Source organism: Electrona antarctica (genome assembly GCF_951216825.1).
Source record: "Electrona antarctica genome assembly, chromosome: 18".
NCBI classification, from domain to species: domain Eukaryota; kingdom Metazoa; phylum Chordata; class Actinopteri; order Myctophiformes; family Myctophidae; genus Electrona; species Electrona antarctica.
This window is the reverse complement of record NC_136799.1, coordinates 46,295,323-46,309,368: the sequence shown is the minus strand read 5'-3', so window position 1 is coordinate 46,309,368 and position 14,046 is coordinate 46,295,323. Positions and strand designations below refer to the sequence as shown.

The window sequence follows — 14,046 nt, the reverse complement described above, 5'->3', positions numbered from 1 at the left end:
GCAAGCAAAAAAGCTATTACAAGAAATTGGTTACAAAAGAATTGTCCTACTGCTGACCTATTTATCAACATTGTGAAACAACTACATCTCCTAGAACAGATGACCTATTCTTTAAGACTGCAAAAAGAGCTGAGTGAAAGAAGATGGGAGAAATGGATAGAGTATTTAGCTGGGGGGGCGGATATGGAGTGAATATGGGTTGTGTCTTTCCGGTTGTCAATGAATCCAAAAGTCTGTAATATGTATTGTTGTTGCTTGTTGCTGTACATCCCATGACCTCATTTGTTTGTTTGTTTGTTTTTATTTTTATTCTGTTTCTTCTGTTGATGTTTTTTTGTTTTAATGTATGCCTTGTCTGTCTTTTGTGTCTCGTGCATATTCAAAAATTCAAAAAATAAAGAGTTTAAAAAAAAAGATTCTGTATGGCTCCCCCATATATTGCAAGCATGATTGAACCCTACAAACCCTCCCACGCACTCAGATCAGCCAACGCAGGAAAGCTGGAAGTACCCTCACTAAAAACGCCGGGACAACACTCCACACGTCCCAAACTCTTCTCCCTTCTGGCCCCAAAACTGTGGAATGCACTCCCCGTTGCAATCAGAACTGCAGCATCACTCCCAATCTTCCGCCGTAGTCTGAAAACCCACCTTTTCAGACTCCATCATGGCCCATAGCACTTACCCTACCCACTTAGATAGCACTTTTTAGACTTAGATAGCATTTGAAACAGACTTATAGCATGTCATGTAGACAGCACAATAATTGCATTGTATGTAGTCATAGCACTTCATAGTACATATGTATAGCATAGTATAGTATATATGTATAGTTTATATGTATAGTGTCATTATATAGATATGTTCTAGTTACGTTCTTAGCTTACGCATGTTTCATGATAAATGCATTTTATGTGATGTATTCCCATGCTTTTTTGTTCTTGCCTAATGTAAATCGGTCTGGATTAAGAGCGTCTGCTAAATGCCTAAATTGTAAATTGTAAATTGTAAGATTTGGCACAAACAAGGGACTCAATTATTTTTGCTCCTATGCCACCAAAATGTGGAACGCCCTACCAACAGTCATTAAGACATGCAAATCCCTTGACTCCTTCAAAACCGTTCTCAAAGGGCACCTACGGAAGGCTGCAATTCGAAACTGGACCCCGCCACTTTTTTTCCCCCTCACTGTATATGTTTTTTTTCTCCCTTTTTACCTCCTCTATGATGATTTCCCGTTGGGTTATATAGAAGTGTATATCTGTACGTCTCTAAATGTTATGATTAATTGAACATGGACGACTCTATTGTAAACAAGTGTAATGCTTTATGGTGTCGTCCAGTTAACACCCCGAGCGGCATAAACAGAGGTCTCCGTGATATCAAATAGCAACACTCAACGCTCAGGACAGAGATTAATTACAGGAAAACACGCAGCAGCTGTGTGGGGGCGGGGCTTACCTCCGGGCTGTCTCTGAGTGACATGACAAAGGCGTGGCCTAGCGTCTCCAGGTGGGCCTGCGACTGCCGCAGGTGGGCGACGGCCTGCTCATAGCTAAGCCCCTCCTCCTCCTCCGTGGCCCCACCTCCCCCTCTCTTCTTCTTCCACTTCTCCTCCAGCTGACGCAGCGCTCTGCTGGAGCGACGGATGACCTCCGACCTTACCTCCACATCCAGCTGATGAGAGAGAGAGAGACAGAGAGAGATAGAGAGAGACAGAGACAGAGACAGAGACAGATGGGGAGAGAGAGAGAGAGAGAGAGAGAGAGAGAGAGAGAGAGAGAGAGAGAGAGAGAGAGAGAGAGAGAGAGAGAGAGCGAGAGAGAGAGGAGAGAGACAGAGAGACGGAGACAGAGAGAGAGACGGAGACAGAGAGAGAGAGAGAGACAGAGAGAGAGACAGACAGACAGACATGAATATAAACTAGACACAAATGTTAGGAAGGGACTAGTGGACAAGAGATCCAGTATAAGTCATTTTACACTTGGTTGCATTTTTAAAATAGCTGATCTACAAGCTCACAACACGCGTTGTGAGCTTGACAAAATTGTCAGTATATTTAGTCTTAGTTTTAGTCATCGTAGCATAGTTTTCATTTAGTCTCCATTTAATTTTCGTCAGTGAAAAAATGTAGTCGACGAACATTTTTCGTCTTAGTTTTAGTCATTGTAGCTTAGTTTTCATTTAGTTTACGTCAGTGAAAAAAGGTAGTCGAGGAACATGTTTGTTCTTATAGTTTCAGTGGACTCACCTTATCGGCCGCCTCGGGGGAGAAGGTGACGTCTCATAGTTTCAGTGGACTCACCTTATCGGCCGCCTCGGGGGAGAAGGTGACCGTCTCATAGTTTCAGTGGACTCACCTTATCGGCCGCCTCGGGGGAGAAGGTGACCGTCTCATAGTTTCAGTGGACTCACCTTATCGGCCGCCTCGGGGGGGGAAGGTGACCGTCTTATAGTTTCAGTGGACTCACCTTATCGGCCGCCTCGGGGGGGGAAGGTGACCGTCTTATAGTTTCAGTGGACTCACCTTATCGGCCGCCTCGGGGGGGGAAGGTGACCGTCTTATAGTTTCAGTGGACTCACCTTATCGGCCGCCTCGGGGGGGAAGGTGACCGTCTTATAGTTTCAGTGGACTCACCTTATCGGCCGCCTCGGGGGAGAAGGTGACCGTCTTATAGTTTCAGTGGACTCACCTTATCGGCCGCCTCGGGGGAGAAGGTGACCATCTTATAGTTTCAGTGGACTCACCTTATCGGCCGCCTCGGGGGGGGAAGGTGACCGTCTCATAGTTTCAGTGGACTCACCTTATCGGCCGCCTCGGGGGGGAAGGTGACCGTCTCATAGTTTCAGTGGACTCACCTTATCGGCCGCCTCGGGGGGGGAAGGTGACCGTCTTATAGTTTCAGTGGACTCACCTTATCGGCCGCCTCGGGGGGGGAAGGTGACCGTCTTATAGTTTCAGTGGACTCACCTTATCGGCCGCCTCGGGGGGGGAAGGTGACCGTCTTATAGTTTCAGTGGACTCACCTTATCGGCCGCCTCGGGGGGGAAGGTGACCGTCTTATAGTTTCAGTGGACTCACCTTATCGGCCGCCTCGGGGGAGAAGGTGACGTCTCATAGTTTCAGTGGACTCACCTTATCGGCCGCCTCGGGGGAGAAGGTGACCGTCTTATAGTTTCAGTGGACTCACCTTATCGGCCGCCTCGGGGGAGAAGGTGACGTCCTATAGTTTCAGTGGACTCACCTTATCGGCCGCCTCGGGGGGGGAAGGTGACCATCTTATAGTTTCAGTGGACTCACCTTATCGGCCGCCTCGGGGGAGAAGGTGACGTCGTCCAGGAAGCCGACGGCGTGGGCGGGGCTCAGCCTCTCCAGGTACTTGGCGCAGACGTCGTAGGCGTGCAGGAAGTCCTGCGGGCTCTGCGGCGGTCTCTTCAGGAGGTGGGGGTCTCCCGTCCAGAAGAGCTTGTGCAGCCAGGCACCGTGCACCGCGCTGGCTGACAGGCAGGAGGCCTCGCCGCCGCCCCCGCCCCCGCCGGGCAGCGGGAGCAGGCCGGCCAGCTTGGAGATGGACAACACGTTGTGACTGGTGAGCACCGGAGACAGAGCCAGCAGCGGGTCTGACACCTCGTCTGTCAACTTACGATAGTCCAGGCCTGTGGGAGGGAGGGAGGGAGGGAGGGAGGGAGGTAGAGCGAGAGAGAGAGAGAGAGAGAGACAGAGGGAGAGAGAGAGATAGAGAGAGGGAGAGGAGAGGGAGAGAGAGAGGGAGAGAGAGAGGGAGAGAGAGAGATAGAGACAGAGAGAGGGAGAGGAGAGGGAGAGAGAGAGGGAGAGAGAGAGGGAGAGAGAGAGATAGAGACAGAGAGAGGGAGAGGAGAGGGAGAGAGAGAGGGAGAGTTTTGATAACATACAATACAAATATATATATATATATTAATGGAACTGCCACATGCATTTTAACCCATTTAGACCTGAGGACGATTCTACAAATGTCTTCTAAATCCTGACAATTGTCTGAAAATCACACCTGTGTGAACTGAGTGGTGCAACTCCCCTCTCCCCTTGCGCCTCTCTCTCTCTCTCTCTCTCTGTAATTAGCAGTCAACATTGCAACACTATCTCTCTCTCTGTTTCTGGCACAACAGCGCCACTTTTGCCCCTACTGGTATTTTAAACGGACATAGTCCCATAGGTTAGGAGTGGACATAGGTTGGGACATAGGGACATTGCTGTTCCTTGGAGTGGTTGCACCACTCAAAAACCCATGACTTTATGTCAGTCGTTCTCAAACATTCATGCCAAGGACCCCAAAAATATCTGTATTTGTCTGCTGGCTGAGGCCCATCTGAACAAAAATGTTGTTCCAGGTGGGGGGGCTGTGTATGCAAATTATTCCCTCAGCCACACCCACATCCCATATATTTGATGCATTATGATAAGGCCCACCCCCCTCTCCTCCCACAGTCTCCAAAGACGAAATGCCAATTTGTAACTGAAGAGACTCGAGTCCACAACTAGGAAATGCTGTTCCTGCAGAAACAGTGTGGGCTCGCTACTCGAGGCCACAGTAATAATATAGTCGGGCAATTACTATAGTCTGGTCGCCCTGTTAGGGCAACCGCACTAACAACATCAAAGTTAAAGTCGTACGATTAGTCACAGACGTTACCGCAGTGACATTTGTTCTCCGCATTTGACCCATCTCTTGGAGCGGTGAGCCGCAGTGTGCGCCGCGCTCGGGAATCATTAGTTGATTTGACCCCCCAATCCAACCCATTGATGCCGAGTGCCAAGCAGGGAGGCATTGGGTCCCATTTGTACAGTCTTTGGTATGACCCGGCCGGGGATCGAACTCCGACCTCCCAGTTTCAGGGCGGACACTCTAACCACAAGGCCACAAGGCCAATGCATGGCTTTCCGAAATTGCGTCATAGGCCAAGCAAAGTCTATGGACTTTTAATTACAATTACAATCTAGGCATTTAGCAGACGCTCTTAATCCAGAGCGATTTACAATAAGCAAGAACAAAAAAGCATGGCAATACATCACATACGCAAAAAGTAGTTATGAAACATGCGTAAGCTATAAGAACGTAACAGTGGAACATCTTTAACCCATTCAGGACGGGAACCCCTTTTGGTGTTTTAGCTATTGAAAAATAGCAGATCTACAAGCTTGTAGCGCGGCACAGCTATTTTTGAAAAATCGTGAAAATGTGGCGCAAATCTTTGAATATGTATTCTTCTTTCAGAGCGAGCACTCACTGACATAGAAACATTTTTTTAGGATTTAGAAGACATTTTATTTCAGAATCGACCTCAGGTCTAAATGGGTTAATGTTTGTTGAGACGGACAGACAGACAGACAGACAGACAGACAGACAGACAGACAGACAGACAGACAGACAGACAGACAGACAGACCAGGCTCACCGGTGGCGACAGCGCGGAGCTTCCTGAGCAGCTTGAGGTGCGACTGTGGCGTGATGCGTGCGGTGTCTTGGGGGCGTGGCTGGCCCGCCGCCGCCGCCGCCCCCTCCAGCAGCGTGTAGTAGTAGAGCAGACGCTCCAGGTCTCGGCCCGCCACGCTGGGCAGGACGTACTTGGTCATGTGGCGGCGGAAGGCCTCGGGGTCGGCCCGCAGCGCCTCCGGCAGGCCCAGCTGGTCACTGCGCTGCTGCAGCTCCTCGGTGGACAGCCTGAGGAGAGACGATACCGTACACAGACATACATAAAGGCTAGGTGGCTCAAGGGCGGAGTCTCTGACGTATAGTTCACCCGGCGGCCATCTTGCGTCGGGGCTACAGTACAGTATGTTCTATGGCAGCTCAAACAAAAACAGCCATAACTCGCTCAAATCTTGACAGATTTACAAACGGGTTGGTTTATTACAAACGTTGTCAACGTGGCTATGAATCAGGACTTAATTTAGTTTTTTTTCATATGAACGTCGTATAAAAGCACATACGTATGAGGACGTCTCTGATGTTTATAACAAACCAAACCGTTTGAAAATCGGTTGAAAATTGAGCAAGTTGTGGTTATTTAAAAGTACTTTCCCCATAGACACAATGTTATGCTGCCCGGAGGTAAGATGGCCGCCACGTAGCAACGTCGCTCTCCATTGGCCAGAGCGCGGGTGAGCCATCTAGCTTTCTTATATATATATATCTATGATACCATATGCTGTCACCGTTTCCTCATTTACCGCCGATATCGCCTTTTCATGCCAATTTTCATATGGCGTTCAGCGCCAAAATCGCCTTTTCACCCATTTTTAATATAAATTGATTGCGGTTCACGGACTGTACTGAGAAAACGGCAAGGGAAGCAAAACCGGTTCATATCGATAACGTACATAAAATGACATGAATTCCGACAAGGGCAGACAATGGTAGGATTTTAATTGACGGAATACTTCGGCAAAAGGCATTTACTCACACAGGATGTGTGAATAAATGCTTGCTATTAAAGCAAGGTGCAGAGCTATTATGGAAATAGAATGTTGCACGCACACATGTGGAAGTTGCTCAGTGCACCCAGAAGAACGTTCTATGTCCGCATTTTCTCGATTTGGACACCAATTTGTGGTGTCCAAATCCCCCAACCAGACTAGTTTACTAGTCGACTAGTAAATCCACTAGTCGACCTTGCTGGTACTAGTTGACTAGTTGATAAGAAAGTTAATTATTTTATTTTTCCCCCCGATTTTGTAGGTCTCAAGATCAGGTAGATTATAGTTATAGTTACCAATGTACACAGTTTTTAAATGTACAAATATTTATTTCCAATTTTTCTTTTTTACATAATGGTGGTTAAACAACTAGTCGACTAGTAAACTAGGCAACTAGTCAACTAGTAAAAATGACTAGAAGTGAATGCCCTAGCATGCGTGCGTGCGCGCGTACCCGCTGTCCGTGAACAGGAACTCCAGGTGTGTCATGTAGACCTCCCACAGAGGAATGTTGTAGCGTTGGGCGAGAGACAACGAGATCCTGTACACGCTGTCATCTAGGGTCCTGCACACACACACGCAAACACACACACACACACACACACACACACACACACACACACACACACACACACACACACACACACACACACACACACACACTTTAACCATTTATTTATGTCCACACAAATTGTAAAGGTGCAGTACAGTTACACTTACAAAATCATGGCATGTGTTTTCATGGTACAATAGGCATGTCACTCAGCATCTACAGTATCTATGAGGGATGCATGTGTTTTCATGGTAGGCTACAATAGGCATGTCACTCAGCATCTATCTATGAGGGATGCATGTGTTTTCATGGTAGGCTACAATAGGCATGTCACTCAGCATCTATCTATGAGGGATGCATGTGTTTTCATGGTAGGCTACAATAGGCATGTCACTCAGCATCTATCTATGAGGGATGCATGTGTTTTCATGGTAGGCTACAATAGGCATGTCACTCAGCATCTATCTATGAGGGATGCATGCGTTTTCATGGTAGGCTACAATAGGCATGTCACTCAGCATCTATCTATGAGGGATGCATGTGTTTTCATGGTAGGCTACAATAGGCATGTCACTCAGCATCTATCTATGAGGGATGCATGCGTTTTCATGGTAGGCTACAATAGGCATGTCACTCAGCATCTATCTATGAGGGATGCATGTGTTTTCATGGTAGGCTACAATAGGCATGTCACTCAGCATCTATCTATGAGGGATGCATGCGTTTTCATGGTAGGCTACAATAGGCATGTCACTCAGCATCTATCTATGAGGGATGCATGTGTTTTCATGGTAGGCTACAATAGGCATGTCACTCAGCATCTATCTATGGGCATAAGTAGCAGCGTCTCCGCCATATATGACGGCTGCCGATAATAGCAGAGACACTACAATACTTTGCCAGCCTGTTTGCTTCCTTTTTGGGCATCCCAAGTTGTTGGAACCCTCTAACAACCAGTCTGTGGGTATAATGCCCTAGGCTGCCGGATATAAAGACAAATAGTCTGCACCTATAGCCCAGCTCTGAGATGGTATTTAGGAGTGGTTGGTATTTAATGACCGTGGTCATAAAGGCTTCCTCTAGGCTAGGGTCAAAAGTGCAGGCCATCTCTGATACAGACACATCCCTGGACTCTTCATCAACCACAACAACAGCTGGTGTATTAGCTGTAAAAGATGTAAATATGTCTGGGTTATCACAGAGTTGAAACAACATGGATGGAATGACACAGGAATGTTTGTACATTCTCACTGAAGATGCATGATATTTTGCTATGAGTTCCACTATTCTATCATGGTGTGCATAACACCGATTCAAGATGTGTGACTGTGTTTCAGTGATCTGTTCTGTGGTGTGGTGCAAGCAATGACCCGCGCACGCACACACACTTTACAATTTAGGCATTTAGCAGATGCTCTTAATCCAGAGCGATTTACAGTAAGCAAGAACACCATATGGAAATGCATCAAATGCATAAAACATAGTCATCAACAGTCATAAGTAAGCTAAGAACCTACCATCTGTTTAACAGTAGAATATCTGCATAATTAAACTATGACTATATACTATAGAGTGCTACGTACGTCTATATCTAAATGAGCCTTTGCATATGCCTGTAAGGTCGTTGAGGCTATGGCAAGTTCTAGGGACTAAGATGGAGTCTGAAGAGGTGGGTTTTCAGACTAAGGCGGAAGATTGGGAGTGAGTCTGCGGTTCTGATTGCAATGGGAAGTGCATTCCATAGTTTTGGAGAAGACGCAGCAACATTTTTGCAATTGGAACAGAGACCAGCCTCCTAGATTCAAACGACACAGTGTGAGATGTGTTACAATGAAATGGTCGTTGCAATGCACACGCTTATGTAACCAAAGGCTTGATTTTACAGCACACTGCAAAATATGACCCGTCTATACGACCTGAAAAGTTTATTCAACGTTGTACTAGAGTAAAAGTCACGTATTCAACATGTAACTAGAGTAAACATCGTGTTGTATTCAACATTTTAACTAGTGTGAAAGTCCTGCTTTATTCAACAATTGAATAGAGTAAAAGTCTACAAGCTACAAGAGCTTGTAGATCTGCTATTTTTGAAAAATCTTATATTCTTTCAGAGCGAACGTTCAAATATTTGCTTCTGGGGTGTCCCAGGAAAAACATATTTTCAGATGGGGGTCCGTGGACATGGAAAAAGGTTGAGCACCACTAACATAGAAACAAGAGGTTTTTCAGAAAACTAAGGATTTAGAAGACTCAGTCCTAAACGGGTTAATAACTCACTCTGCCAGGCCCATGTATTAGGTGTAGTTGACTATAATAACTTTAATAACTCACTCTGCCAGGCCCATGTATTAGGTGTAGTTGACTATAATAACTTTAATAACATTAATAACTCACTCTGCCAGGCCCATGTATTAGGTGTAGTTGACTATAATAACTTTAATAACATTAATAACTCACTCTGCCAGGCCCATGTATTAGGTGTAGTTGACTATAATAACTTTAATAACATTAATAACTCACTCTGCCAGGCCCATGTATTAGGTGTAGTTGACTATAATAACTTTAATAACATTAATAACTCACTCTGCCAGGCCCATGTATTAGGTGTAGTTGACTATAATACATTTAATAACATTAATAACTCACTCTGCCAGGCCCATGTATTAGGTGTAGTTGACTATAATAACTTTAATAACATTAATAACTCACTCTGCCAGGCCCATGTATTAGGTGTAGTTGACTATAATAAATTTAATAACATTAATAACTCACTCTGCCAGGCCCATGTATTAGGTGTAGTTGACTATAATAACTTTAATAACTCACTCTGCCAGGCCCATGTATTAGTTGTAGTTGACTATAATAACTTGAATAACTCACTCTGCCAGGCCCATGTATTAGGTGTAGTTGACTATAATAACTTTAATAACTTTAATAACTAACTCTGCCAGGCCCATGTATTACGTGTAGTTGACTATAATAACTTTAATAACATTAATAACTCACTCTGCCAGGCCCATGTATTAGTTGTAGTTGACTATAATAACTTGAATAACTCACTCTGCCAGGCCCATGTATTAGGTGTAGTTGACTATAATAACTTTAATAACTTTAATAACTAACTCTGCCAGGCCCATGTATTAGGTGTAGTTGACTATAATAACTTTAATAACATTAATAACTCACTCTGCCAGGCCCATGTATTAGTTGTAGTTGACTATAATAACTTGAATAACTCACTCTGCCAGGCCCATGTATTAGGTGTAGTTGACTATAATAACTTTAATAACTTTAATAACTAACTCTGCCAGGCCCATGTATTAGGTGTAGTTGACTATAATAACTTTAATAACATTAATAACTCACTCTGCCAGGCCCATGTATTAGGTGTAGTTGACTATAATAACTTTAATAACATTAATAACTCACTCTGCCAGGCCCATGTATTAGGTGTAGTTGACTATAATAACTTTAATAACATTAATAACTCACTCTGCCAGGCCCAGGATGGTTTCTTTCTTGTAGTCGCTGTCGGAGCTGAATCGCGCCACGTGCACGCCGCGGCCCAGCCCTCGCAGCACCTGGGCCTGCGTCAGATCCGTCAGGCGCTCGTTGTACGCACGCAGCTGGCCAATCAGCTTCTCCAGCTCCTCCGGCCAGTCGCAGTGCGTCGACACGTGCTGCGTGACCAATCGGATCAGAGCCTTGGGGTCGGCCTGTAAGGGGAGACAGCGGGAGAAAACAACCGCTAATTCATTTGCCGCCGAGATCATCTTTGGATGTCGTTTTATTTTTATTTTTTAGGGGCGCCAGCCCCTCCTTGTGCCCAGCTTTGTCTGTTTGTGTGTACCCCATAGTGATGATTTGATTGGCTGAGCAGCCCATAGCGATGTTTTGATTGGCTGAGCAAAGTACGTATTGAGGATGAAAAGTGAGGACGGAAAAGTGAATTGACGCAAATTGCAATTGTGATTGGCCAGAATGAGATGATGTATGATAAGAGTGCCCCCCTCGATTCAAGAAAGGAAGAGAAGCAAGCACTCAATTGAGCAGTCCAAAATAATAAAGTGCACGGTTCAGATAGACATTACAGTTCATAGAAAATAATACCAGCACTCACGACGTTATATCCAAAAGGATTCTTATTTATTTTTCGTTTCTGCCCCAGCATAATCCCAGAATAATATGGAGAGATGGTGCACTCGGGACACCCAGGGCCCCATTATTGTTCAGATTTACGCTGAGGAAGACCTCCGGGGCCCGAAAAAGTCTGTCTGTTGTTTTGCTGCTGGGGGAGAAATTAAATATAAAGTGCCCCTCACTGCCCCTCACTTCACAACGGGTGTGTTTTTGAGTGGTGTAAACCACTCCTACAACTGGCTTTGTTAGTTTGTCTGTCTGTTCGTACCAAAACATGAGCATGGTTGCTATGGTCACCCAGTTCACACGGGTGTGGTTTCATTACGTCAGACATTACGTCAGACCACAGTTGATCAGTCTATATAAGACCTTACACCACTCAGTTCACACGGGTGTGATTTTTATATTTATTGATTGCGTTTCATAATGCTGTTCTGCACGCCGCGTCTGTATCACTCTGGTTGCCGTGCGATGACGTAAACAGGAAAAAAAACAGCCCTTCCATTTAACTCGGATTCTTCTTCCAGGCTGCGTTTTTGATCAGAGCAAGCTAGTTTTGACATCGGCTGTTGAAATGGTGAAATATGCCTTCCCCACATCAAACCGTGACAAGGTGACGAGGTGAAACGCAAAGCAACGAGCAATGTGGGACTAACCTGGCGTCACCAGGCTTTGCACCTCGGAGGAAAAATGTGGGACAGTTTTGTTGTGATTGTGAACAGCTCTGGTACGAATGTCGGTGCTCTAAAACAGGGGTTCTCAACCCGTGGGTCGCGACCCCTCGGGGGGTCGCCAAATTATTTTAGGGGGTCCCCAAATTATTTAAAAAAAAGAAAAAAAAAAAGATTTTTTTTTTCCCCACGATTTTTCAAAAATAGCAGATCTACAAGCTCGTAGCGCGCCACTCGGTGGCGCGCTACGAGCTTGTAGATCTGCTATTTTTCAATAGCTAAATTATAACAATGCTTAAAACACCAAAAGGGGTTCCCGCCCAAAATGGTTTAAGGTTATTGTAGCAGTCAATTTATATTGGGGGTCGGGAGGGGGCGGGGCGGGGGTCCCGAGACATTGCCAAAGCATTTCCGGGGGTCCCCGGCCAAAAACGTTGAGAACCCCTGCTCTAAAATGCACTAATATTAGCCTATGCAAGTTTGCAACCCTCTCGAGAGGCGGTGTGCACGTCGCTCATAGAGAGCAGTCTCATGTCAAATAAAGTGGTAAATGGTGCATTTATATAGCGCCTTTATCCAAGGCGCTTTACAGAGATTGTCCATTACATTCACCCATTCACACACCTATGGCAGCGGAAACCATGCAGGGCACCAATCAGCACATCAGGAGCAATTAGGGGTTCAGAGTCTTGCTCAAGGACACTTCAACACTAACTCTGGGGCAGCCCGGGTTCGAACTGGCAGCCTTGCGGTTGCCATCCAGCCACTCTACCCCTGAGCCACCGCCGCCCCCCCTGTCATGTTGAAGCATATAATATTGCAGAGAACACACTATGGGTCCGGATCTATATCGGATCGGATCAGCCCGTTTTGGTCGGACCGGTTCCAAACAGTCAAATCCTTCTCGGCTCAGTTTCGGACCGGATCCAAAACTTTTGGGGCCGGTTTCCGGGCGGGTGTGGCCAATTAGAATGTTATTCGGATCCGTAGCGGTCCCGTTTCGGACCGGGTCCAATTTTATGGACCCGTGCTGCCCTCTAACACACACACACACACACACACACACACACACACACACACACACACACACACACACACACACACACACACACACACACACACACACACACACACACACACACACACACACACACACACACACACACACACACACACACACACACACACACACACACACACACACACACACACACACACACACACACACACACAGCTGACCTGGTAGAGGGTGTGAGTGTCGTCATTGAAGCAGGGCAGCAGGTGTGTGTAGATGTGCAGACAATAATAGTATGCAGCCAACTGCAGGGAGACGGCAGAGTGACTCTGCTTCTCAAAACACCTGTTAGCATCCACCACCTGCAGAGAGAGAGAGAGAGAGAGAGAGTGAGAGAGTGAGAGTATGAGGGGAACATGTTCGTACCCCACTCTGTTATCAAACAAGTAATGTTCCGTCTTTTAATTAAACTCCGTCCTGGGCGCCGGGCGTAATTATTTGATGGGGCGGAGACCTCCGTCTAGGGCGATACAAGTGTTAACTACACTTCAATGGTTACTGGACTATAGAGTTGTGGAATGGAAATGAGAATAATGCTCTTGATGACCCTGATGTCCTCATCCCTGTAAGAAAGAAGGTCCAGAAAGTGGGAGTGTTTGTGGCTTATGAGGAGGGTCTGGTCTCCTTTTATGATGAGGAGGGTCTGGTCTCCTTTTATGATGAGGAGGGTCTGGTCTCCTTCTATGATGTGGAGGGTCTAATCTCCTTTTATGATGAGGAGGGTCTGGTCTCCTTCTATGATGTGGAGGGTCTAATCTCCTTTTATGATGAGGAGGGTCTGGTCTCCTTCTATGATGTGGAGGGTCTAATCTCCTTTTATGATGAGGAGGGTCTGGTCTCCTTCTATGATGTGGAGGGTCTGGTCTCCTTTCATGATGTGGAGGCCAGAGTTCACCTCTACTCTTTCACTGGCTGCACCTTCACTGAGAAACTATATCCATACTTCAGTCCCAGTCTTCATTATGCCCATTTTTTCTTGAGGTAGACGGAATATGTGTGTGTGTGTGTGTGTGTGTGTGTGTGTGTGTGTGTGTGTGTGTGTGTGTCCAACCTGTGGCAGTGCCAGTAAGTAGGCCAGTGCCAGCGTCATGTCCCTGGGAAACGCATCATTGGCCAACTGTAACAAAACTGAGAGAGAGACACAGAGAGAGA

The 14,046-nt window shown here is 46.1% G+C and overlaps 1 protein-coding gene across 2 annotated transcripts in view; it reads right to left on the bottom strand.

Moving 5' to 3' along the window:
* Positions 1-14,046, bottom strand: part of nbas (NBAS subunit of NRZ tethering complex) — a 118,829-nt gene that overhangs the window by 13,147 nt on the left and 91,636 nt on the right. For both annotated transcript variants that reach the window (XR_013792341.1, XM_079529003.1), the window contains exons 40-46: positions 13,946-14,022; positions 13,059-13,196; positions 10,501-10,724; positions 6,910-7,020; positions 5,435-5,700; positions 3,301-3,656; positions 1,461-1,676 (exon numbers count right to left, since the gene is read on the bottom strand). Coding sequence is in view for 1 of the 2 variants with exons in the window: in XM_079529003.1 (XP_079385129.1) it covers positions 1,461-1,676; positions 3,301-3,656; positions 5,435-5,700; positions 6,910-7,020; positions 10,501-10,724; positions 13,059-13,196; positions 13,946-14,022 (1,388 nt within the window). In the remaining variant the exon portion in view is untranslated. The remainder of the gene's footprint in view (positions 1-1,460; positions 1,677-3,300; positions 3,657-5,434; positions 5,701-6,909; positions 7,021-10,500; positions 10,725-13,058; positions 13,197-13,945; positions 14,023-14,046) is intronic.